The 27,463-nt window shown below is 39.5% G+C and overlaps 2 protein-coding genes across 5 annotated transcripts; one reads left to right on the forward strand and one right to left on the reverse strand.

The window, feature by feature from the left end:
- On the forward strand, nt 1-14,943 carry LOC143033476 (uncharacterized). 4 transcript variants are annotated; one of them, XM_076198958.1, is made up of 4 exons: nt 76-438; nt 801-931; nt 2,097-2,318; nt 13,572-14,943. In XM_076198958.1, exons 1-4 carry the CDS (start codon nt 350-352, stop codon nt 13,766-13,768), a joined length of 639 nt encoding a protein of 212 aa, XP_076055073.1. In that variant the 5' UTR covers nt 76-349; the 3' UTR covers nt 13,769-14,943. The 4 variants fall into 4 exon arrangements, 3 of the variants coding, with proteins under 3 accessions (XP_076055073.1, XP_076055074.1, XP_076055075.1); XM_076198959.1 differs by having other exon boundaries at nt 2,154-2,318; XM_076198960.1 differs by lacking the exon at nt 13,572-14,943 and adding an exon at nt 2,408-2,898.
- On the reverse strand, nt 3,233-27,207 carry Ttc26 (tetratricopeptide repeat domain 26). The gene is made up of 11 exons (XM_076198957.1): nt 27,027-27,207; nt 24,974-25,111; nt 22,811-23,008; nt 20,828-21,036; nt 17,839-18,031; nt 15,971-16,126; nt 14,967-15,077; nt 11,101-11,298; nt 10,849-10,957; nt 9,700-9,940; nt 3,233-5,054 (listed from the first exon to the last, which is right to left on the reverse strand). The coding sequence occupies exons 1-11, from the start codon at nt 27,027-27,029 to the stop codon at nt 4,943-4,945; spliced, it is 1,668 nt and encodes a 555-aa protein (XP_076055072.1). The 5' UTR covers nt 27,030-27,207; the 3' UTR covers nt 3,233-4,942.
- Between the last annotated feature and the right edge of the window lie 256 nt (nt 27,208-27,463).

A 27,463-nucleotide genomic window follows, 5' to 3' on the forward strand; every position in this document is an offset into this window, starting at 1 on the left:
GGTGCACGCGATGCAACCAAGACACTTGCTGTTCACTGTTATTTTAAGGACAGAAGCGCTGGTAAACTAGTCCATAACGCAAACATCCTTTATATTGAGCTTGTCGTCTCAGCGGAGTATGGTACTTTATCTTTTAGTGCACCATTGTCAGGAGGAATGCTTGGAAATAACAAATGCACCCAAGGCTACGGATCGACGCTTGACGGTCATATAATTATGAGCTCTGAGCTCTCTTCCGGGAGGGAAATAGCTGTCGATCATGAGTCCAATGCGTGATCCAAGACGAATGGTGGATCACACATGGATAACTCCCAGATAGACCCTCACACTATATAGATGTTGCAAATTAATGGGACCAATTCTTGTTGGTTTCCAATGGACCAATGATTTCCCAAGATTTCTTTTGGAGGAGGGGGCACTGAGCCATATAATTACCAAGTAAATATTAAATAACTCTTTAATCAATTAACAATGTATAATTCTTACATTTGAATAAATAATTAAACAATAAATACAGTAATTATTGAGATAATAGGCGTGACCAAGACTTACTCTTGCCCGAGAATTGGCTCATAATTTTGTCCAGTTTTAAAACTCCTTTCTGGTGTTTTATACACAGACTATGACATCACACCAATGTCTTTTATATTAATTTAATGTAATTGAATACACAGGAGAACATACTGTTATCAATTCTGTAAAATTACTTGAGTCCATCAGGTCTTTTATTGTGAAAAATTATTTTTACAAAAAGAATTCTTGCTGATTTGAAAGATTCTGATATTCATTTCCATTGAAAGGTGTTGCAGTGTCCAACCCTCAAGCAGTTGTACAGCGTTGGGACAGGAAGGACAGCGGATTCCACGAGACCTAACGAGGACTCCAAATACAAAGGAGCATGCTGACAGGAGACCTTTTGGTCCATATCAAGGTTGGATGGACACAACACTCACCACCTCTTCCAGGAGGGGTGGCCTTGACACTCTGGTGGGCTGTGTTAAGAAATTGGGGTATTTGGTGGGAAAGATTTCATACAAAATGAGTGATTTTCCAAAGAAACAAATGCTAGAGCTAATGTTCTTTTCTATGGGAAGTAATTCTTTATGTTTTCCATCCACCTTCCCTTACCCCAACCATCTGGGACAGCTGGGCGCATTACTGTCGGACAGATGGTCTGTTACCGAAAATTCTGGGGTGCATTTCTGTCAATGCGTTACAGATTTTAATTTCCTTAGAGTGTTCTGCGTTACTGCATAGGTGTTATACATACATATACCAAAAGCTTTTTTCCCCTTTATAAAGGAGGCAGCCAAAAAAACCACTCCATCCCTATCACACTCTACTTCCCTCCACCCTCTCTCTTATCTTGGGGGGAAAGAATACTGCCACTAAGTCTTCCCACTTGAATCGTAAGAGGCGATAAAAACGGAACGGTGATTAGGACTAGGCATCCTTCTCCCTGTAGCTCCACAGTGGATAATCCTGTAAAAAGTAAAGCCATAAGAGGGTCTAGGAGTATATGTATATACATACATATACCAAAGGCTTTTTCCCCTTACATGGGGGGTAGTCAAAAAGAAAAAGGCATAGAAACCACTCCCACCCATTCCATTTCCTATATATTCCACTTCCCTCCACCCTCCTTCTTATCTTGGCACCTCCTGGATGACGGGTCATCCCTGCATCCTGTCCACTGCCCTGGCTCAGAAGCAGTGTTGCAAGACACAGCACATCCACAGCAAGTAAAGGCATATGTATATACACACGCAAATTTATTTGGTAACACACTACCTGTCCGACAGTAATGCACCCAGCTCTGCCATCTGGGAGACTGTATTGGGAAATCTGGGTTTTAGATGGATGGAAATGAGCAAAACATTTGATTTTATGTACAGTACAAAAGAATGTCAGATTTATTCAAGTCAGCAAGAATGCTATTGGAAACCTCTTTCTCGTAGAAGAGAGCCAACAAATACAAATTTTTCAACCTGAGACCCAACCCAAAATGAAACTTGCGTTGTCCAATATATTTTCACAGCATCTCAAGAAAGGGGGCCCGACTGTTCAATCACCTAAACACCTACGGAACATTACAGGTGTTAAAACGGAAGTTTTCAAAAGGGAACTTGACAAATTCCTGTCAACCCTACCAGATCAGCCGGGCATCCCAGGTTATGCAGCATCGCGTCCAGTGAATTCCAACTCCATTATTGACTGGCTGGACTACGAACGACAAACTGAAAGGTGGTGGCTATGCCGTGGCCTTGCCTCGAGTTCCATCGGGGGAGCAACACCCCTTGAGGCAGAAGCACTTCAAGGTAAATTCAAGATAAATACCACTTAACCTACTATTTTTGAAAAATAAATATATTTATCTGTATACTAAGGGCTTTTTCCCCCTTACCAGGGAGGTAGCCAAAGTCAAAAGGCATATACCCACTCCCATGACTCGATGGCATGGTTGGTAGAGTCTCCAACTGTCACAATAGCAGTCTGGGTTCGAATCCTGCCCAGGGCTGAAATAATTTCAGTATTGCTGTGCTTCGAGTCGTTATTCCAACTCTCATGGGCAGGGAGTTGGGGGGGGGGTGCGTGTAAGGTCATAGCATTACCCTTAGATCGATTATACGAGCTCTGAGCTCTCTTCTGGGACGGAAATAGCTCTCGGTCACGAATCCAACATGTGATCCAGACACCAAGGTGAATACCCAGACTCCTGAAGTGATCAAAGCATTGTTTACTAATTTTTTCATCTTCATTATCCAATTCTTGTGTTATTTTTATTTATCTATTTTATTTCTACTTATCTATTTTTTCCAGGTCCACCAATAATACATACATACATATAAAATAAATATATTCATCTATATACCAAAGGCTTTTTCCCCCATACAGGGGAGGTAGCCAAAGTCAAAAGGCATAATTTCACTCCCACCTATTTTATCCCCATCCACTCCACTCCTATTCACCACCCCTTCCTCCCTCCCTCCCACTTTTCTTGGCTCCTTCTGGATGACGGGTCATCCCTGCACCTTGCCCACCATCTGGGGTCAGAGGCAATGCAGCAAAACACAGTACATCTACAGCAAGGCCAATTCATTTAATCGGCAACCCCTACTCTCCATCCCTTCATGCAGAAAAAGAGAAGATAGTGAGAAATCCCTTCGGGCTGCGTCAAAATATAAATCACACATAATCACTTCCTAACCCCCCCATCCCTCACCCATATACGACTATTCTCTACTCACTCCTACCTTCTGTCTTCTCCCTTCCTTCCTCAACAGACATTCCCCTCTTTCTCAATGCCCCTTTTACCCCATCCATCTCATCCTTGATCGCCCCATCCTGTTCGCTTCATCCAACTGTGCTTTCCACACTTCTTTCACTAATCCTTCTTCACTCATTCTTTCCATATGTCCAAACCAACCCAATATTCTTTCATCAACCCTATTTCCCAACTCCTTTTCCACCCCTTGTTCTCCTTCTCATCTCCTCACTTCTCACTCTGGCAAGCCTAATAATCCCTACCGTACTTCTCAGGCATTTTATTTCATTTAAACTCTTCCTCTCTATGTTCCATGTTTCTGCCCCATACAGTGCTGTCGGCACATTCACCCCTTCATACAATCTCCTCTTAGCATCCGTTTCCAAATGTCTATTTCTCATTACACTTTTTAATCCCCCAAGGAATTTACTTGCTTCTCTCACTCTACATTCTACCTCCACTTCCTTTCCTACCATAAAAATAACCTAGTCAAGAAATGGGTAAACAACGTTTTGGTCACTTCAGGAGTCAGAGTCATATATTATGTGTATTTTTTTCATTTGTGAATATTTTACATATTAGTACTAATGTGACTAGTGGGAATGTGGAGAGAATGAATATTCAAATGTAATTGATTGATCAACAGAAAGTGTGTCCACATGACAAAATAATCTCACATTCTATCAACCAATCAGCAGCTTATACACATGGCTTAAGGTCAGTCATATACACAAGTCAGCCACATTCATCTTTTTAGGAATCGTCTGCCCCTTTTCGGACACATTTTTTTCTTTCTTTGCATTTTATTTTATTCTCATATTTTCCGCTGTGAACATTTATTCAGATGGCTGTTCAGGAACAATTTTCAACTGGTTAACGAGGTGAAATATTTGTTTACCATTTCAATTGCACTAAGCCTGACATAACTGGGTGTGGACTAGGGTCAAAATCCCTCTCTATCAACTGTATTTCTTACAAATGGAGAGCTGACTTTTGGAATTATTCCTCTCCTACTTTCAATTAGTGACATAGAAACAGTCCCGCAACAGTACAACATAGACAAGTTACAAAGGATTACAAAGGTGGAGCATGCTGACAGGAGACCTTTTGGTCCATAATTAGGTCGGATGTGAAAAAATTATAATAATGATAAAAAAAATATATATATATATATATATGTATATATAAATAAAATAAATAAATGCATAGGTATAGTTAATAAACAAACAGGTAAATAGTAAATAATAATAAATTGACAGATAACTAACACTAAATGAAATTCAAGCAAATAATAATAAACAAACAGAAAAATAATAACAAACAAATGTCCAAAGTTTCTCCCCAAAGAGATCAGGGAGGAGGAGGAGGACCTTTGTCAGTCAATGTGGGGCTGAAGGTTTTCCATTCAGTGAAATATGAGGCAACAATGATTTTTATTATATACACATATATTCAAACACACACACACTTAGATGAATTATGAGGCTATGTATGATAAATTTGAAAGTAGGAGACAAGATACAACAAGCATTGCTCCATTCCTGTATGCTATAATTAGGTATATACATGTGCACACACACATACACACCATTCAGTGTTATAGAAACAGCAATTGGACCATTCCATCCTCTCTCTCTCTCTTTAGTTATGGTCTTATGATGAATAAAAATACATTCTTTATACTGGAATCCGATTATCTTTAGCCCATTTCTTAATCACTCGGATAATTCCTTCAACCTGTGGGTTGGCTGTGTTGCGTAAAAGCTGAAGGATGTCACCCAAGGAGTCTCTGTAAAAACAAAAATGTATGTTTAGTTACATGTTCAGTTATATTAGGTTCACACATAAGTGCAAAAATCATGAGAAGTGTAGCAACACGCTGCCACTGCTATAGTGTCCCTTAAGTGTACACATCATAACTGTTTATGAAATTATTAATCTGTATCAAATTATTATATATGTCTATTGTAAATTACACAGTATATTCCAAATATTGTATCACATACGACGATGATTGTTGTATTGTTAAATTTATATATGTATAAATATTAAATTTATATATGTATAAATATTAGGATGGTTTGGACACATGGAAAGAATGAGTGAAGAAAGACTAGTAAAAGAGGTATGGAAGGCAGATGTGGAGGGAGTGAACATGAGGGGACGTCCTAGGATGAGGTGGATGGATGGGGTGAAGGGGGCTTTGGGGAAGAGGGGAATGTCTGTTGAGGAAGGAAGGGAGAGGACGGAAGACAGAGGTGAGTGGAGAATGGTTGTATATGGATGATGTTGTGATTGCATGAGGAGGAATGGGCAGGGGGGTGGGGGGTGGAGTAGTATGTGTGAGTAAATTTTGACGCAGCCCGAAGGGATTTCTCCCCGTCCTCTCCTTATATGCAAGGGGGGACGGAGAGGGGGGGTCGCCGATTAAATGAAGCGGCCTTGCTGTGGATGTACTGTGTCTTGCGACACTGCTTCTGACCCAGGGCGGTGGGCAGGGTGCAGGGATGACCCGTCATCCAGGAGGTGCTCAGATGAGAGGGAGGGTGGGAGGGGTGTGGAGTGTATGTAGGGATGAAATGGGTGGGAGTGTTTTTGTGCCTTTCCCTTTTTGGCTACCTCCCTTGTAAGGGGGAAAAAGCCTTGGTATATGTATGTATGTATGTATAGTTATATTTGCATACTCTGTTCAAAGCGTTAATTATTCTCAATGTATTATGTATGCCATGGCGGATGGGCCAATCGAATATAAGTCCTAAACCAATTTTGCAGTTTGAGTTACTCCTGCCTACAAATTTGACAGCACTCTCCTACCCTGATGATGTAATCAGCCTCATCAGAAGAATAAAAGATGAAGGAAATTCTAAATTGCTAAAAAAAAAAAAATAGACAATATACATTCATGGAACCATACATACATATACCAAAGGCTTTTTCCCTCTTACAAGGGAGGTAGCCAAAAAACAAAGGCATAAAGGCCACTCCCACCCATTCCATCCCAAAATACATTCCACTCTCCTCCACCCTCTACCCTCCCTCTTATCTTGGCACCTCCTGGATGACGGGTCATCACTGTATCTTGTCCACTGCTCTGGGTCAGATGCAGTGTCGCAAGACACAGCACATCCACAGCAAGGCTGCTTCATAAAATTGGCGACCCCCTCCTCTCTGTCCCTCCATGCAGAAAAGGAGAAGCATGAGAAGAATGAAAGATGAAGGAGACTCCAAAATGTTACAAAATCTAGGCAATATATATTCATGGAGCCAACTGTGGAAAATTAGTATTAATGGTGAAAATGCTGCATTGCTTCTGAGAAAGGAAATGGGTAGAGATGTCCTTTCATTCACAAGGAGCTGAGGAAAAAAGAAAAAAAAAAAAAAAAAAAAAAATGTTGAATGAATGTGCGATGGGTGGGGATATATGCATGCCTTGGCTGGCTACCTCTCTTATAAGGGGAAATATGACTTTTGTTATGTAGATAGATATATATGGATAGGTACAATGTGTACATTATATCTATGTAGGAATTGAAGGAGCTCTCTGTGTTTATTTGCAGTATGTTTATGGTGTGTTTTTGTTCTGGAATGTTGTTGGATGTATTTGCTGGTGAGTAATGGCTGCAAATCCAATTCTTTGAGTATTGGTTAGTTGGTGAGTGTGGTGCATGGAAGCTGGACCCATGTGTAATGTATGTTGCACTTGATTGATGTGTATTTACCTAGTTGTATTATACGGGAAGGGGAGCTATGCTTGGTGACCTGTTTTTGTATCTCACAAGATCAAGTTTGTTCTTAAATTCTTGTATTGTGTTTGCACATACTATTTCTTCATGCAATTTATTCAATATATCTATCACTCTGTGTGGGAAGCTGTTCTTTTTCAGGTCTCTTCTGTAGTTCTCCTTTTTGACTTTCATTGCATGTCCTCTTGATTGATGTGTGTGAGAAGTATATTGGTTTTGTGCATTGAGATGGGGATAGGGGATAGAATGGGTGGGAGTGGTTTTTGTGCCTTTGTTTTTTGGCTACCTTCCGTGAAAGGGGGAAGAAAGCCTTAGTATATGTAAGTATGCATTGAGAACAAGTGTATTGGGCCTGGGTTGGTTTCTATGTCTACCTAGAAGATGAGGGATGACAGGTGCCAGTGTACTGGAGGGATGAGAGGGAGACAGACCAGTAGGTAGTAAAAGAGGGAGATGAGCGAGTTTCTGGTCCTGATGCAGAGACCAGGCACCAGCTCTTTGGGGCCACATCTTCTCGTGAAGGTTGGGGTCTTGTGTCGTTTTGTGAACGAAAGTCAATAGTTGATCGACTGAAAGTCTGTTTAGCTAATATGTAATCCATCTATCTTTATACTTAGGGCTTCTTCCCTCTTATAAGGGAGGTAGCCAGCCAAGATAGGTACCCATCCCTACCTAATTCCGCTTTCATCCATCATCCATTTGAAAATAAGCTCCACCACAAGGACTTGAACCTTTGCCGTAGAGACCTCTTATTCTGAAACAATTCTAATTAGAATAGAGACTGAGCTGGCCTAGTATCATTGCGGAACCTTCAGGTCAAGAATCGGGTGGTTCCTTTTGTACAGCCTGGCTGGCTCGATGCTATTGCCTTTGTTTCAGAATAAGAGGTCGTTATGGCAAAGGTTCGAGTCCTTGTGGTGGAGCTTATTTCCATTTGTCAAAATGACACACATCCATTTGTTTTCCTCTCATTTTAGGTCCTCATGGATGACAGGTCATCCCTGTCTCCTGCTCACTGCCTGGGCCAGAAGCAATGCAGCAAGACACAGCACATCCACAGAATGGTCAGCTGCTTCATTTACATGGTGACCCTCCCTCCTCGTACCATGATGCAAAAATTAGAAAAGACGAGGAGAAATTCCTGTGGGCTTTGTCAATTTACTGTCTGTTCATAACCATCCTCCACTCGCACCTATACCCTGCCTTCTCCTTTCCCTAGTCAACAGACATTCTCCTTGTGATTAAAGGCTCTTTCACCTTATCCATCTCATTCTTGGTCTTCCCTCCAAGTTCACTCCCTCCACCTCTGTTTTCCACACTATTTTTGTTACATACACATACCAGAGTAATTGATACATGGAACAAATTGAGAGAGAAAACAGTGAGTGCTAAAACTATACATGATTTTAAGAAAGAACTGGATGCAGAAAGATACAACTGTGGGTCACTACGAGCATAGCTCTTCTCCTGCAAAATACATACATACATACATATACCAAAGGCTTTTTCCCCCTTATAAGAGGTAGCCAAAAAACAAAGGCATAAAAACCACTCCCACCCATTCCATCCCTATCACACTCCACTCCCCTCCCTCTTATCTTGGCACCTCCTGGATGACGGGTCATCCCTGCATCTTGTCCACTGCCCTGGGCCAGAAGTAGTGTCGCAAGACACAGCACATCCACAGCAAGGCCACTTCATTAAATCACTTCTCACTCTATCCTTCCTCATAACTCCCTCCATACTTCTCAAATACAATTAAATTTCTCCTTTCTGCCCCTTCATATAATCTTCTCTTTGCATCCATTCCCAAATACCAATTTCTCATTACACCTTTCATTCCCACAGACATTAACTTGCTTCTCTCACTCTACAGTTTACCTCCACTCCTCCCTTTCCTGCCACATGTGACCCCAAATACTTCAAATTATCCACTTCCTCCAATCCCACATTGCCTTCCTGTCTAATGTCATAAGCTTTCTCCAAATCAGCTAAAAACTTCTCTCACAAATCTGTCTTACCACAAAAAACTGATACATGCACCCTCTACCTTATCTAAACCTGCACTGCTCCTCACCAATTATTCCTTCCGTTCCTCTCCTAATGCTCTCAAATAACACCCTCTAATATGCTGATATTGTATTCAGCTATGCCCTAAATTGGGTGGGGTAAGAGTGAATGAAGACTAATCTTAGAACATAAGAAGGAAGGAGACTGCAAGACCACAAGGACTACACTAGGCAGTTCCATGTCCATGACCACCTGCCATCCCCATCCATAAAGCTGTCTAACCGTTTCTTAAAACAACTGATAATTTCAGCACTCACTACATGGTTACTAAGCCTATTTCATTCGTTGACCACCCTATTAGTAAACCAATTCTTGCCTTTTTCCTTCTTAAATCTAAATTTGTCCAATTATATTCCATTACCGAGTCCTGCCCTATTGTCTTAATATGGTGACCTTATTTGCACCACCCTTGTTAAAGCTTTTGATCCATGTGAACACCTCTATTAGATCACCCTGCACTCTGTGTCTTTCCAGAGAATGAAAGTTAAGGTGCCTAAGCCTCTCTTCATAAGGTAAATTTCTGAGCCCATGTATCATTTTGGTCATTCTCCCCTGTACTTATTCTAGTGAATTTATGTCCATTCTATAAGACAGAGACAGAGTGACAGAATTACGACTTACTTGAGTTCTTTGTCGGCAATAATCATCTGGAACAGTCCCACACACGCACCACGTTTCCCTTCCCAATACTCAGGGTTGGGGTCTAACCGCTCCAATACATCGAAGGCTCTTCCAGCATAATAAAATTGTCCCATCTTGTAGCAGTCGTTTGCAATCAATTGTAGAAGACTGAATGCTTCAGCAGATGTTTCCATTTTGAGATAGAGTTCCCAGGCTGCCCTTGGCTTTCCGTTCATTATGTCTGAAAAGGAGGTGCCAAGATAAGAAGGAGGGAAGAGGGTAGAGGGTAGTGGGGTGTGATGGGGTTGGAATGGGTGGGAGTGGTTTTTTTGCCTTTGTTTTTTGGCTACCTCCCTTATAAAGGGGAAAAAAAGCCTTAGGTATATGTATGTCTGAAAATTGAGAATTCTGTTACATGACAAAAATACATACATACATATACCAAAGGTTTTTTCCCCCTTACACGGGAGGTAGCCAAAAGACAAAAGCATAGAAACCACTCCCACCCTTTCCATCCCCTACATACTCCACTCTAAAGTAAAAGAAAATGGGTACTTTCATTAGTGCATTTTCCTGAACATACATACATATACCAAAGGATTTTTTCCCCTTACAAGGGAGGTAGCCAAAAAGAAAAAGGCATAATAACCATTCCCACCCATTTCATCCCTAATACACTCCACTCCCCTCCACCCTCCCTCTTCTCTTGGCACCTCCTGGATGACGGGTCATCCCTGCATCTTGTCCACTGCCCTGGGTCAGAGGCAGTGTTGCAAGACACAGCCTGAACATACTCATCACATATGGGTGAAGAAGCTCACTGGTATATACATACATGTGAGGTAGCCAAAAAACAAAGGCACAGAAACCACTCCCACCCATTCCATCCCCTACATACTCCACTCCCCTCTACCCTCTTCCCTCCCTCTTGGCACCTCCTGGATGATGGGTCATCCCTGCATCTTGCCCACTGCCCTGGGTCAGAAGCTGTATCACAAGACCAAGACGCATCACATCCACAGCAAAGTCGTTTCATTAAATCGGCGACCCCCACTCTCCATCCCCTCATGCAGAAAAGGAGAAGACGGGGAGAAATCCCTTCAGGCTGTGTCAAATTATTTATAGGTAGATTAATCTGATGGTACTTACAGCATCTTGCCAACCATGAAAGATACACATAGTCATTCTTAATCTTTTCATTCTGGATGAGAAGAAAAATTTCTTCAGCTTCTTTATAGTCACCAACAGATGCTTTAGCCTTTATGGAAAAAAAAAAAAATGAGTGAAATGAGTAAATAGATAAACAGAATCAATGTATGAAATTATGAAAAACATAATTTATGATATAAAGTCACTGTTCTCCCAAAATCTTATCAGTAGCAGTCACTACAGAAACTTTACCTGGGCATAATTGAAGTTGAAGGTGTCATCATTATAAAAATAAGACTTGATGGAATTGAGGTAGAGAAGGACATCGTCAAACTGCTTCAGAAGGAAAAAGCAGGACGCCATGCACTGTCTCCCTGGTATGGTGTCGCACTCCGAGGCACTCCCTCCGACCAATTGGAAGTACTGCTGGGCAACCTTGATGTTCTCCCGCTGGACAGAAAATGGACAAGAAGTAATAAGTGAGGAAATTTCATGCTTGCTTATAATACGGGTTTCTTAGCTTGCAAGATACTCATGAAATTATGTGCAAATAAAATATTATCCCTTGCAATAAAAGATCTGACAGCCCAGCAATTAATTGTGAAGAAAGACTAGTAAAAGAGGTATGGAAGGCAGATGGGGAAGGAGTAAACATGAGGGGGCGACCTAGGATGAGATGGATGGATGGGGTGAAAGGGGCTTTGGGGAAGAGGAGAATGTCTGTTGAGGAAGGACGGGAGAGGACAAAAGACAGGGGTGAATGGAGAATGGTTGTATATGGATGATGTTGTGATGCATGAGGTGGAATGGGCAGGGGGAGATGGGGGGTGAAGCAGTATATGTGAGAAAAATTTGATGCAGCCCGAAGGGATTTCTCCCCGTCTTCTCCTTTTCTGCATGAGGGGACGGAGAGGGGGGGTCACCGATTTAATGAAGCGGCCTTGCTGTGGATGTGCTGTGTCTTGCGACACTGCTTCTGACCCAGGGCAGTGGACAAGATACAGGGATGACCCGTCATCCAGGAGGTGCCAAGATAAGAGGGAGGGTAGAGGGTGGAGGGGAGTGGAGTGTATTGAGGATGGAATGGGTGGGAATGGTTTTTATGCCTTTGTTTTTTAGCTACCTCCCTTGTAAGGGGGAAAAAGCCTTTGGTATATGTATGTATGTATGCAAATGGTTGTGGGATGGGTGTATGCTTTGGCTGGTCACCTTCTTTATAAGGGGGAAAAGACTTTAGGTATACGTGTGTACTACCTTGTTCTTCTCCATTGTCAATAACCAATTCAATTTTCCATCTTCAATTCCTGGGGTACTGGGGGCACATTATTGTATGTGAGTAAAATACTGCTGGGGTTGTCTCTATGTTTAAGTGGACTGTTTGTGTGATATGGTGTGAGAGGTGAATGATTTCAAGAACTTACACAGAACTGCCGATCAATCTTATGTACTGCTCTGCGAGATGGATTATTGTTGGTGGATGTAAACATTCTATTTGTGTTGTTATAGTGTAGCCAGTTATCTTAATGCTTTATTTTGTGTTTGTTAGACTTAGTGTTGGATGCCATATTGTTCTAATGTAGTCTAATTAATACTACATAAATTTATAAAAAGTTTCAGTTCCTCTAACTCTCTCTGGAAAGATGCAGAGTGCAGGGTGATCTAATAGAGGTGTTCAAGTGGATCAAAGGTTTTAACAAGAGTGACACAAACAAGGTCATCATATTAAGACAACAGGGCAGGACTCGCAGTAATGTATTTAAACTGGACAAATTTAGATTTAAGAAGAAAATAGGAAAGAATTGGTTACTAATAGGGTAGTCAACAAATGGAATAGATTTAGTAACCATATTGTGAGCGCTGAAACTATCAGTTGTTTTAAGAAACAGTTAGACAACTTTATGGATGGAGATGACAGGTGGTAATAGACATGGAACTGCCTAGTGTAAGCCTTATGGTCTCTTGGAGTCTCCTTCATTCTTATGTTCTTACTCACTCACTATTTCCTTTATGGAAACCTACAGCTTCATGGTACAGTAAACCCTTGATATAATGAATCTTGATATACCGGATATCGGATATAATGGTTTAAAAATCTGACCACACAAATATAGTGAGGGATCCTCGGTTATAACAGATCTTTGGATATAACGACAGACCCCTGTCCCCATATCGTCCGTTATATCGAGGGTTTACTGTAATTTCTAATCCTACTAATTTCTACTACCGGACAAACTTTGGGATATAACGGATCTGTCAGTTATTTCCATCGAATATAATGGATCCTTGGTTATAATGACAGACCCCTGTCCCCATATCGTCCATTATATTGAGGGTTTACTGTAGTTAGAAGGGATTTCTCCCCGTCTTCTCCTTTTCTGCATGAGGGGAAGGAGAGGGGGGGTTGCCGAATTAGTGAAGCAGCCTTGCTGTGGATTTGCTGTGTCTTGCGACACTGCTTCTGACCCAGGGCAGTGGACAGGATGCAGGGATGACCCATCATCCAGGAGGTGCCAAGATGTGAGGGAGGGTGGAGGGGAGTAGAGTATGTAGGGGATGGAATGGGTGGGAGTGGTTTCTATGCCCTTTTTCTTTTTGGCTACCTCCCGTGTAAGGGGGAAAAAAGCCTTTGGTATATGTATATATGTATGTAGCAATGGTCCTCAAGCCCTCCTACAGATATCTCAGCGAAACACTATGCTGTTGTCTCTCTTGCAACTCTACAGTTGTTTCTTCAGCACTAAGTAGCAGAAAGAGAAGAGCATGCAGAAGTCGTCTGCTCATCTTAAGTGAAGAAAAATTGTGGAAAATAGAAGCTGCATGTGGAGAGACATCTTGGGTCTGGTTTCAACAACAAGTGCCGACACCTTGGAACTGTGTTGTACCTGTAAGGATTCATGTTTGTGTTTCAGTATGTTTCTAGTATATACATTTACCTCTATCATTGTTTTTGTATAAGTGTATAAATCCCTCATTTACTGCTTAGGGTTTGATCCTAAGTTATATTTGTTCTGATTCTCTTTCATAATACTTGACTGTTTATATTTTGTTACTGCCCACTGACGCCTGGCATAGATATACCTGTACTTATGATTTTGAGACATGCCGGGCCCATGTAAACATGGTCAAGATTAAAGCTAAGAAACAAACTGCCTTGTTTGGGAATTACCCTGCCATAACAGTACCTCTAGAAGGGAGGTGAAAATTTGAGTAGACTTTGAACACTAATAACAGAGATGATCCCTTTTGATATTTGTGCTTCTGGATCACTACATTATGATGCAGCCCAAAGGGATTTCTTCCAGTCTTCAATGTTACCACACGAGGGGACAGAGTAGGGGGATTCACCAATTAAATGAAGTGGCCTTGCTGTGGATGCGTTGTGTCTTGCTGCATTGCTTCTGACCCAGGGCAATGGGCGAGATGCAGGGATGATCTGTCATCCAGGAGGAGCCAAGAAAAGAGGGAGGGAGGGAGGTGGATGGGAGTGGAGTATGTGGGGATGGAATGGGTTGGAGTGGAATATGCCTTTTGACTTTGGCTACCTCCCTTGTAATTGGGAAAAAGCCCTTGGTATATGTATTTACCTAGTTGTACTTTGTGGGAGAAGAGCTATGCTCATAGTGACCCGCAGTTGTATCTTTCTGCATCCAGTTCTTTCTTAAAACCATGTATAGTTTTAGCACTCACTGTTTTCTCTCTCAATTTGTTCCATGTATCAATTACTCTGTGTGGAAAGCTGTTCTTTTTCAGATCTCTTCTGCAACTGTCTTTCTTAAGTTTCTTCTCGTGTCCTCTTGTATGCATGTGTATGTGTGTATGTATGTATGTATGTATGTATGTATGTACGTACCACTACATCCATGTACCCATCACTGGTCCCACAGTTCCTCTCAGCCATGAAAGTTCTTGTGCACATAATGTATTAAAAGGATTCTGTGATCACATGCATAACTACAAATCAGAAATATATATAATAATAATAATTATAATAAATAAATCAAATCAAATAAACTTAACAAGCCACTTCTAAATTCAAAATAACTTGGTAGCTTATTGTCACTAAATATACAGCATAAGTTTCTACAGATGTATCTAATATGATTAAAGGCAAAGCTTACTGATCCAGTTTCCTGTCCAATGGCAGCATTAACGACACCCTTCAGGATGTATTCCTGTGGTACAGTTGGTTCCAGGTCTTTAATAAGGGTGTATGCATCTTGCACTTCATCCTGCAATATACACATTATATATATTTATACATTCATAAAATGTGGCAATTAAAATGAATGAGAAGCTTTGGGAAAGACTTGTACAATAAAATACTTTAACCACTACATTGTAAGGGAAAGATGGTAAACATATACTGTACAGAAAAAAAAAAAAAAAAAAAAATAATAATAATAATAATAATAATAATAATATATATATATATATGTGTGTGGCAAGCCGTTCCTTACTTAATTATTGTATATATTTATTGTATATGTATCTCCTTTATTGTATAAGTAACACTTCTTTATTATACATGAGTACGTAATATCAACATATATTTATTGTAAATGTTTTGTATAAGTAAGCCTATGTAGTCATTACATTATATAAGTGCCCTATACATAATTATATAACCGATTATATATACATCATTAGGCGTACGCTACAGGCGTAGGCGTCTATGCCAATTGTACGTCTCATAGCATTAAGGTATTAAATATATGTTACCCTCAACCATTTTGCATGCATATTCCTCATTATATGTAATTGTTCTCTTGTTTCTGTATATTCTTATGTATATACCTAGAGATGTTTGTATGTATTGTTTTGCCTAATCTTTTTCCCGCCTGGCAACAATGTATCAGGAAATAGGGCATGGGCACGTCATGATGCCCCAAGCATTCGCTTGTGACAGATTACTTCCTGCCATACTTGTGTGTAGACCTACGCAATAAACTCCTACCAAAAATACTGCGTGTTTGGCACTTACCACATATATATATATATATATATATATATTAATCAGACCATTAACTAAATCCAATCAATACACTTCTACCGCATTTTTTGGGGTATTATTTCATGAACTGTTATACATATTCTTATGAAAAAAACCTGATTATTTTCTTGCCTGCTTCAAGTAGTAAATGACTAGATTAAGTCTTGCTTCGGGAATAACATCAACTAGAGGTGGCAAGACTTGCAGAGCACCTTCCCCTCCTCGAAAGACGACCAGATTATGACGCACCAAGTCTTGGGCAAATGTGAGGGGAGTAGAACTTGCATCCTGAAAAGGAAACTAATTTTAAATTGATTCCCCATTTTCTAATCAGCTGTATAAACTTATATTTGTCTATGTATCTATATACCATGAGTTTTTCCCCCTTACCAGGGAGGTAGCCAAAGTCCAAAGGCATATATCCACTCCCATTCACCTCATTCCCACCCACTCCACTCCCATCCACCACCGGTTCCTCCCTCTCATCTTAGCTCCTCTTGGATGACAGGTCATCCCTGTATTCCACCCACTCCCCTGGCCCTTGGATCAGAAGCAATACAGCAAGACACAGCATATCCATAGCAAAGCCATTCACTTAATTGGAGACCCTCCCCATCTCCGTCAACTCATGCAGAAAAATAGAAAATGGAGAGAATTCCCTTTGTGCTGTGTCAAAATATCATTCACACATAACCACTCCTGAAAAAGCTCCCCATCTCCTCCCTTCCTTGCATCACAGAATTATCTATACACATCCACTCTCCCTACCTCCTGCCTTCTCCCTTCCTTGCTCCACAGACATCCCTCTTGCTCAATGCCCCTTTCACCCCATCCATCCATCTCATACTTGGTCATCCCCTCCTGTTCACTCCATCCACCTCTGCCTTCTACACTTCTTTTACTAATCTTTCTTCACTCATTCTTTCCATGTGTCCAAACCATCCCAATACTCTTTCATCAACTCTATCTGCCATCTCCTTTTCCACCCCAACTCTACTCCTCCTTTCTCACTCTATCCAACCTTGTAACCCCTACCATTCTTCTCAGACATTTAATCTTAAACACATTTAAACTTTTCCTCTGTTTCTTTCAAATTTCATAGCTCTGCCCCATACAGTATTGCCAGTACAATCACCCCTTCTTCCAACCTCATCTTTGCATCCATTCCCAAATGCCTATTTCTCATTACACTTCTTAATCCCCCCAAAGCATGTACTTGCTTCTCTTAGTCTACAATTTACCTCCACCTCCACTCCTGCCTTATCTATACCTGTCATATTTGTCTATGCCATTACTTATATTTCTTCTAGCATATATAATAAAATTCATAAAATGCATACAACACAGGCAAACATACATAAAAAACGGAGGTTTTTGATTAAGAGTGAAAAAAAAATATATATATATATATATATATATATGCACATACACACACCTTCATTCTTAATCTCCCTCCCACCAGCTGATAATCAGACATTCCATGGCTCTCTTCTCTGAACAAATTCATATCCAGAACTCTTTGAATCCACCTTTTAGGCACCTCCACATAATCAATGAATGTCTTCTCAACTATCCTCCCACCAACTACCCTGGTACACATACACTTATGCTTACCTTTCTTCTTAAAAACTGTGTTTGCTGTCATCATCTCCCTTTCCATATATATCTTTATTATTTTTCTCTACACTAGTGTTCTATCCTCCCACAAAATATTTCCCCACTACTCCATCTACTGGTTTATCTCCTACTCTAGCATTGAAAGCCCTCAAAACCACTATGTTCACATTTCTCTCAAAATTCTCTGCAGACTCGGAGACAATAATAATGATAAACAAACACATTTGATCAATTCAGCCCTTTTTTTCAAGTCCTAACAGCAACTATAATATACATACATATATCAAAGACTTTTTCCCCCTTACAAGGGAGGTAGCCATAATATGGAAGAAGACAAAGAAGAAGAAAAAAAAAAAAAAAAAAAAAAAGTAAATCAAACAAACCTGAAGAGTTCTTAGCTCCTGTTCTGCAGCTTTCCCATTATAAAGTCGAAAGTGGTTGCAAGCTTTTAGGTTGATGGCAATAGGTGAGTCAGGATAATGCTGCAAATATACTGCAAGCACTTCTTGAGAGACATCGTAGTAATCTAACTTGTAGTAACATAGTGCGACATACACATTCAGAGCAAGATATTCCCTGTCAAAGAAAACATACATGTTAAATTTCACCTATACCTTATGAAAATAATGATAACAAAACAAATATACATATACCACAAAAAAAATAAAAAATAAAATAAAATAAATAAATAAATAAATATCCGCACAGAGTGGTGGATGTCTGGAACAAATTGGATGAAACAATAGTGTGTGCAAATGCCATACAAGAATTTAAGAACAAACTAGATGTTGCGAGATACAAAGACAGGTTACTATGAGCATAGCTCCCCTTCCCTTATAATACAATTAGGTAAAAAGTCTTCTTTCCAATTACAAAGGAGGAAGCTAAAATCAAAGGCATAAATCCACTCCCACCCATTTCATCCCCACATACTCCACTCCCATTCACCACCCTTCCCTCCCCCTCATCTTGGCTCCTGGATAACAGGTCATCCCTGCATCTCACCCATTGCCCTGGATCAGAAGCAATGCAGCAAGACACAGCACATCCACAGCAAGGCCGCTTCATTTAATCGGCAACCCCCTCTCTCTGTCCCCTCATGCAGGAATGTTGAAGATGGGGAGAAATCCCTTTGGGCTGCATCAAAGCATCATTCACACAAACTCCCCCCCTAATCCCCTTCCATTCATCACAGCAGGGGAGTATGTGGTGTAGGCGAAACCATAACAGCATGTGGTTAGGATGTCAAACAAGTGAAAATATGGATGACTAAGAATTGGAAGAGATATCTAGACTACAGCAAACGCTTGTTCCATAAGGGGCGTTACAAAGGATGATCTAGCAGTAATACTGGGAAAGTGACGAGATGCAATCCTTGCATGGTTTAAGAGGGGCATACTAAACGGGATGCATGTAACGAGGGTGACAGGGCTGGGGATTTCCTCCTCCTATATCTAACAGGAAGCTCACTGGCTGAGTGGGTTAGGGCGTCGTTACTTGCGGCGAAGGTCGAGGGGATGGTGGTTCGAACCCTGCCACCGGCAAAGCTGAACCAAGGGCATGGTTAATTAAATTCTGTACTACAAAGTCCTCTGTGAGGGGCACCGTCCTAGCCTCCTGATAGGTGGGGAGTGTGTGATGTTAAACCATATCATCATCATATCTAACACCTCAATTTCCAAGTAACAACTAATCAAAGGGATTTTTTTAATCTACTTCAACATGGGATAACACTTTAATTGTTCTGCCTGATAAATGCTAAATAATTTGATTCAGGTGAGAGTAGAACTCCCCAGCCTGAAGGGTTCTCCATCAATTGATGTAGAGTTCTTCCACTTTGGCCAAATCAATTCATTGCCCCAGTTCTCTCTTCCAGGAGACCAGTAGCCCCTCGGAGACCAGTCACAGCCAACTATTCACCCCATAAATCAACCGGTGAGAAGATTTTGTGCTGCTGTCTGGAAAGAGTACAGGACTGTCTTGTGCAGCGTCTCTCAACCAGGGTTCCCTGGAACCCTAAGGTTCTGCAAAAGGTCCCTTAGGGTTCTGTGAGAACAAGTGAGATAAGCCCTTGTCCAGGGGAGTGGACAAGGTGCAGGGATGACCCGTCATCCAGGAGGTGCTAAGATGAGAGGGAGGGTGGAGGGGTGTGGATTGTATTCAGGGATGGAATGGGTGGGAATGATTTTATGCCTTTTCCTTTTTGGCTACCTCCCTTGTAAGGGGGAAAAAGCCTTGGTATATGTATGTATGTATGTCATATATGTAATATAATTAAACACACACAACATATTCTTGGTTATTGTAATAATGTAATAAAGACATCATCCTATCTAACCTATTATTACGATGAAAATGAAATGAGAAAGATGTGGTATATGTGTTTTTTTTTGCTCATGGGTTCCTTGAGACATGCAATTTTTTTTAATGGTTACGCAAGGATAAAAGGTTGAGAAACACTGGTCTAGTGTAATGTGCTTTGTGTTTTCTATGTGGTAGTTGCATCTAGGCCAATTGGTGTCCATTGCCTGGCCAAGCCTGTGTTAAACGGGTTTTAGTGCATGGTGATGATCTGAACATGCAAAAATAGTTCCTCGAAAAATCTTGGATGTCGCTTTGTCATGGTCACATTAAAAGGAAAATATCTCTTACAAAATATCAAGTTCAAATTGTAAGTGGTAGTTAATGTGCATCTTTAGTGCCTTTATAAAGCTACTATTGAGATTTTTCAAAAGACTATTTACAGTGAATTTCAGAATTCTTTTATAAATTTATAATGCTGAAACTATTGAGATTTTTCAAAAGACTATTTACAGTGAATTTCAGAATTCTTTTGTAAATATCAACTGCCTTGTCATGGTCATATTAAAAGGAAAATATCTCTTCCAAATTATCAAGTTCAAATTGTAAGTGATAGTTAATGTGCATCATTATTTAGTAACTTTATAAAGCTAAAACTAATGAGATATTTCGAAAGACTATTTACATTAAACCCTTGACATAACGGACAATATGGGGACGGGTCTGTCGTTATATCCGAAGATTCGTTATAACCAAGGATCCGTTATGTCCGATGGAAATCCCGGACCGATCCATTATATCCCGAAGTTTGTCTGGTATTAGAAATTAGTAGGATAAGAAATTACAGTAATCCCTCAATATAATGTACAATATGGGGACAGCAGTCTGTCGTTATATCCAAAGATCCATTATAACTCAGGATCCCTTGCTATAACGGATGAAAATCTGATATAAAGAGAGTGTGTCCCGTCAGATTTTTTTGTCTATTATATCCAATATCTGGTATATCGAGATCCATTATATTGAGGTTTTACTGTACTGTGAATTTCAGAATGGTGTACACCCCAGTACCTCTTGTCAAGAAGAATTCTTTTGTAAATGTCAATCGCTTCTTGATAATGAGATCTAAGGTAATGAATGGACGCAAGACTAAGCTGATCTTCGATAATGTCCTCGAGCTGTTGGTGATGCATCATTAGCCGTTTCTCGTCGTTGAATTTATGGGCAAGGTGGAAAAACAGCCGGGTTCGCAACCCGGACTTTGGAGCTTTCTCTGCAGCCTGGAAGGATGAAGTGTGTTATTAAGTAATATTACACATATACATACATATACCAAAATGCCCTTTTCCCCTTATAAAAGGGGTAGCCAAATCAAAGCATATACACACCTTCCACCCATACAAAACCTATTATTATCCCTCATGTCTTTGCACATCCACAGCAGCCTTGCTGTGGATGTGCTGTGTCTTGTGACAATGCTTCTGACCCAGGGCAGTGGGCGAGATGCAGGGATGAACCGTCATCCAGGAGGTGCCAAGATAAGAGGGAAGGGAAGAGGGTGGAGGGGAGTAGAGTATGTTGGAGATGGAATGGGTGGGAGTTGTTTTTATGCCTTTTTTTTTGGCTACCCCCCTTATAAAAAAAAAAAAAAAAAAAAAAAAAAAAAAAAAAAAAAAAAAAAAAAAAAAAGAGGCCTTTGGTGTATGTATGTCTTTGGTTCTTATGGATGAAGTGTCATCTGTGTCCCTGTCCACTAGTACATTAGAGGCAACACAGCACCTCCACAGCAGAGCCCAACAGCTGAAGCTAGTTTACCCACACACTATTTTCATTGCATGGCAACCCTCCTCCCTCACCCACTCAAGAACTTACAGAACAGAAAATATATATATATATATATATATATATATATATATATATATATGTGTGCATATATATATGTATATGTGTATATATATATGTATATAGGTATATATATATATATATATATGTATATGTATGTATATATATATATATATATGTATGTATATGTATATATATATGTATGTATATATATATGTATATATATATATATGTATATATAATATGTATATATATATGTATATATATATGTATATATATATATATATATATATATATGTATATATGTATGTATGTTTATATATATATATATATATATATATATGTATATAATATGTATATATGTATATGTACATATTTACCTAGTTGTAATATACGGGAGGGGAGCTATGCTCGTGGTGACCCGTCTTTGTATCTCTCCGCATCAAGTTTTATCTTAAAATCTTGTATAGTGTTAGCACATACTGTTTTGTTGTCTAATTTGTTCCATGTATTTATCGCTCTGTGTGGGAAACTGTTCCTTTTCAAGTTTTTTCTATAACTATCCTTTTTCAATTTTTTTCCGTGTCCTCTTGTTTTACCGTTGTCCCACATTAATAGGTCGTTCCTGTCTAAAACTTCCATTCCTTTCATTATTCTGTAGATAGTTAGCAAATCTCCTCTTTCTCTTCTTTGTTCCAGAGTTGGTAGGTTCAATTTGGATAGTCTTTGCTCATATGTTAGTTCGGCGAGTGTCGGTGCTAGTTTTGTATATATATATATATGTATATATATATGTATATATATATATATATATATATATATATATGTATATGTATATATATGTATATATATATATATATATATATATTTGTTCATATATATATATGTATATATATATAGATGTATATATATATATATATAAAGTATACATACATATATATATATGTATATATATATAGATGTATATATATATATATGTATGTATATATATATATATATATATATATATATATATATATATATATATATATATATACTCATATACATAACTAAATAAATATATAAAATCACATTGCATCAAATCCTCATCCATGTACAACCACTTTCCACTCATACATCTCTTGCCCTCTCCTGTCCCTGCTCTCATCAATTAAAATCAAGCTGTACAATTATAAGATGCAAAACAAGCGGAAAGATAGTGTCAATAAATACCTCTTCAGCTTCAGGATACATGCCGAGATAGAAATAGCAGCAGGCTAGATTCAACCAATTGTCCTGTGAAGGGTTCTTCTGCTCCTTCGTCATCGTTTCAAATTCTGATAAGGCACGTTTGTAATCCCCTAAATGAAATGCACAATAACCAATCCATTGGTCATTCAACTCGTTTCCCTTTCCACTGTTCCGCTCAAACTGAAAAAGAAAAGAAATTAATACTATCACTTTCTGTAATTGAAAAAATTCTGTAGCATATATTTATAATACACATGTGATTCACCATGGGCTTGGATCACATGTTAGACTCATGATTGACAGTTATTTCCCTCCCAGAAGAGAGCTCAGAGCTCATATATGACCAATCTATGGGTAATGCTGTGACCTTACATGCACACACACCCCTAACTTCCTGCTCATGAGAGTTGGAGTAACGACTTGCAGCACAGCGATACCGAAATTATTTCAGCCCTGGGTGGGATTTGAACCTGAACTGCCATAGTGGCAGTCAGGAACTCTAACAACCACGCCATCAAGTCATGCGTGCTTAAGGCTACAATATAACCCACAGATTTTACACTGCCAAACCCTAACTATAACTGGAAAATAACACAATATTTCTTCCTTGAGTGATTTATGGGCCAATTTAGTGGCTGTTGCTGGGTCTCCTACAATAGAAATCTGGGGCAATGAACTGATTGATTGCTCTGATTGTTGTGTATTCTGTGAACTTAGGAGAGGTAGTCTGTAGTGATAATTTTGTTTCTTTTATCAGAGCCCTATGCATGGAATATTTATGCAAGAACTTTTGCAATTCTATGTGCTCATTCAAAATGCTGTTTATGTTGATTTGTAGTATGCTTAGTGTATGTGTGTTTTTTCTGATTTTGTGTTTTTTAGGCATGTGTTTATATGTGTGTTTGAAGTTCATCCAGCATGTTGTGTATTGGTTTATAGTGGTCAGCGTGGGACACTGAAAGAGGACCCAGGCTTTGTATTATTTACATTGTATTGATGTGTGAGTAATGTATTTGTTTTGTGCATGTGGGATATGATGATGATGATGATATGGTTTAATGTCACACACTACTCCCTAACAGAAGGCTAGGATGGTGCCCCTCAAAGAGGACTTTGTAGCGTGGAATTTAATAAACCATGCCCTTGGTTCAACTTCGCCGGTGGCAGGATTCGAACCGCCATCCCCTTGACCTTCGCTGCAAGTAACGACGCCCAAACCTGCTCAGCCTGATTTTGCTTCAGTGTCACCAACTAAAATGAGAACATGTGGGAAGGCAAGCGCTGGAGTAGTGCCCTCCTTATGTGACAAAATGTTATGATGAGAAGTAGGTGCGGAGTTGAATATAGGAGAGTGAGTGACACAGGCCTGTTCCAGAGAACAGGTATTTGTCTCTTAGGGTTACACCTTCCAGTAGAGGTGATGAGAGAAGGGGTGAGATGGTTTAAACCTTGGTAGGAGTCTCCCAAATGTATCTTTTCAACAACATCAGCATTGTCATGCAAAAGTCTATGTCTTCAATACAACTGTAGATGCATAAAGTTAACAAACAAAACATTTTTTGGCTGAAAATATTCCACCATTTCTAATAATACTGACAACTGGTGACTGCTTCCTTCCCTTACCCCTTTCAGCTGGTAACATGGAAGAAGGCCCACAAATCAAATCTAAATATGATAATTGGAAATCAAATATATAAATTAAGTTGGAACCATACATGAATTTGAGTCTAGGTATGTTAGAAAATTGGAGAATAGGAGACGGGACCAAACGAGTGTTGCTCCTTTACTGTAAACTACAATTAGGTAAATACACTAATGTGACATGGATTACAGTCCGAAGTTTCTTGCAGAGATCTGCAAGTTTCTTGCCAGCCACTGTGGGGCTGCAGGTTTTCCCCTTTGTGAAAATCGAGGCAACAATTACAAAGGATTACAAAGGAGGAGCATGCCGACAGGAGACCTTTTGGTCTACAACTAAGTCAGATGAACAAATATATATATATATATATATATATATAAGAATGACAAATAAATGAATAAAGAAATAAAAAATGATAATATAAATAATGATGAATAAAATAAGAAAATAAATAAATTAATTAAAGAGACAAAGAATATTAACAATCAACTATGATGTTTTCATACCTCAAGCAGAGTAATGGCACCAGTGTAGTCTCTTGTATCTAAGAAGTCTTCTAGCTTTGGCAGCGACTTTTTACTACTGCTCGTGCTTGGCTGCACTGCTGCTGTCGGACCTAACGCAGGTTTGGCTCGTGATAAAATCTGAAAAAGAAGTAAATACTGTGCATTAAAAAAAAAGGGGAAAAAAAAACAGTTTTCAAGCTATTACTGTGTAAAAAAAAAAAAAAAAAAAAAAAAAAAAACTTACTGAGTGGCAACATATTCCAAGCTTTACATTCTATAGTTTTAGAGATATTGAAAGAAGATGACTCATTTGCAATTGCTTCACCTGTAAATCTTGTATCCTACAGGACAATTTCACTACTAGCCACCACATCCAAACTGATGGAAAGATATATAGCAGAAAGAAATGCAACTACCATTAATTACCCACCTCCCCAAATCACCATGGATTAAAAGAGTACCAGTACTCAGTGATTGAAGAAGAAGAAAAAAAAAGGAAACAGTGACTTTTGGGGTGGTCGACGAATGGAATAGACTTGGTAACCATGTAGTAAGCACTGAGACTATCAGTTGTTTTAAGAAACGATTAGACAACTTTATGGATGGGGATGACAGGTGGTGATGGATACAGAGCTGCCTGGTGTAGGCCTTATGGTCTCTTGCAGTCTCCTTCATTCTTAAGTTCTTATGTGACAGACCTGAGGGTGTGGATGAGTAATGACTGTGGCTTTAAAGCACAGATAACCTTCACCACTAGATACTACAAGATACAAAGATGGGACACCATGAGCGTAGCTCCCCTTCCCATAAAATACATCTAGGTATATACTAGTGCTGCTCGTTAAATAAACGGGTTGATCCTCCGAACCTTCAAGACAAGGAAGTCCAAACACTTGCTGCTTCTGTGGAAGCCCCTTGTAGTGTTAAAGCTGGAGTATGTAAGCCAGCTATGTTCTCTGCACAATGTCAAGGAGATGCAAGAGCTAGAACAGGTCCCGAGGGTATTCATGAGGAGGTTAGTCGCAGACTCCCTGAATGGTGTAGGGTCAACTCAGCCCATCGCCAACTTGGCCTATCTACTTGGCCAAGTTGGCTCACCACAGTTAGGTTAGGTAGGTTAGGTTATAGTAGATGAATTACAAAGGATAACAAAGGTGGAGCATGCTGACAGGAGCCTTTTTGGTCCATATCTAGGTCGAATGCAAAAAAAAAAAATAACGATAAGCAAATAAAAACTACAATAATGTAAATAATAAATAAAATACATAAATTTATCATACTTTAATTTCTTCGACCTCTGCATCTATCAAAACAAAGATGATCTCTCAAGCAGCTGATGGGCCGAGTTGGTGATAGGCTGAGCTGGCCGGCAAACCCCTGAATTACTGAGACAGGCTGAAAAACCTGAAGCTCTACTCATTGCAGAAAGCTCTATACAGTGATTTACATCTGAAAAGTCCTGGAGGGCAAAGCACCAAACTCATCACTAAATGAAGGAGATGTTCTCAAAGAGAAACATCACTTCAGGTTTGGTAAGGCCTGTGAAAACTCCATAAGCATCTGCTCCCAGCGCCTGAAGGCAATCCAGGCAGAAAGCTTCACCTGTGTTGGCCCCAGCATTCTTCAACTGTCTCCAAAGAGAGATAAGGGACCTCTAATGGGAATCCGCATGGAGGCTTTCAAGAGAAGGCTAGACAAATTCCTGGACAACATCCTAGATGAGCCTCCGATCCCATATAGCTCAGCCTCATGAAGACATGAGGAGTGGCACAGACCAGTTCCAATACATGATGCTCAGGCAGAAATGTGGGGGTGGTGTGTCCACACATGTGACATTGGCAATGGTGTTAACACCAAAAACACATCTACATGGTCTACAAGGGATGCAATTTAATTCAAATCTTGACAGTATAGAAAAAAATTATATTTTGGTTATTCTGATCAAGTATGAGGCAAATTCTATAAACCTTGTAAACATCTAATTTCGTAAAAAATATAATTGTACATAAAATTATACTACATTCAAACATTGAACATTTTAACCCAAGCTTACCATTTTGAATTTTTTATTCTTTTCAAGTTTCTTGTTAAAATGGTCTTCCTACTCTAAGATTTGCATAGCTTTATTTTTTGTGTAATACTCAAGTACACAAGTAATCTTCAGAACGTTCTTCTTTTGAATTCTCTTTCGTTGTTGGTTGATGACTGCCCTCTCACTTGCAGCGACGACCGTAATGTTTATTTTCAAACTTTGGTATGTGTCGTTGCTATGACAACATTTCGTTCAAGCTGAAATGAAATTTTACATTTGTCATCGTATTCCCAACTTTTAATGGAAATTCTATGTGCAGAATAATTTTCAAATGACAATAAAATATAAAAAAGTAATTTCCCACGTACAATGTTTCACTTTCTGTTAAATATATTTTCCCGTTTTCTAATAGCAATTGCTGTAAATTAGTGTTTTTTCTATTCTTCAAATAATAGAAT

The sequence above is a fragment of the Oratosquilla oratoria genome, chromosome 15 (assembly GCF_046742065.1).
Source record: "Oratosquilla oratoria isolate Oo_2021 chromosome 15, ASM4674206v1, whole genome shotgun sequence".
In the NCBI taxonomy this organism is placed as follows: domain Eukaryota; kingdom Metazoa; phylum Arthropoda; class Malacostraca; order Stomatopoda; family Squillidae; genus Oratosquilla; species Oratosquilla oratoria.

Excerpts from the sequence above, each read along its gene's own strand:
- Ttc26 (XM_076198957.1), bottom strand. Across the intron at positions 16,127-17,838 it reads AGGAGCTAAGAACTCTTCAG|GATGCAAGTTCTACTCCCCT; the intron begins GTTTGTTTGATT and ends TTTCCTTTTCAG. Across the intron at positions 5,055-9,699 it reads ATTGCCGACAAAGAACTCAA|AGACTCCTTGGGTGACATCC; the intron begins GTAAGTCGTAAT and ends TTGTTTTTACAG.
- LOC143033476 (XM_076198958.1), top strand. The coding sequence starts at position 350 with ATGGGACCAATTCTTGTTGGTTTCCAATGGACCAATGATTTCCCAAGA. Across the intron at positions 439-800 it reads CTGAGCCATATAATTACCAA|GTGTTGCAGTGTCCAACCCT; the intron begins GTAAATATTAAA and ends TTCCATTGAAAG. Across the intron at positions 2,319-13,571 it reads TGAGGCAGAAGCACTTCAAG|TTGTTTCTTCAGCACTAAGT; the intron begins GTAAATTCAAGA and ends GCAACTCTACAG.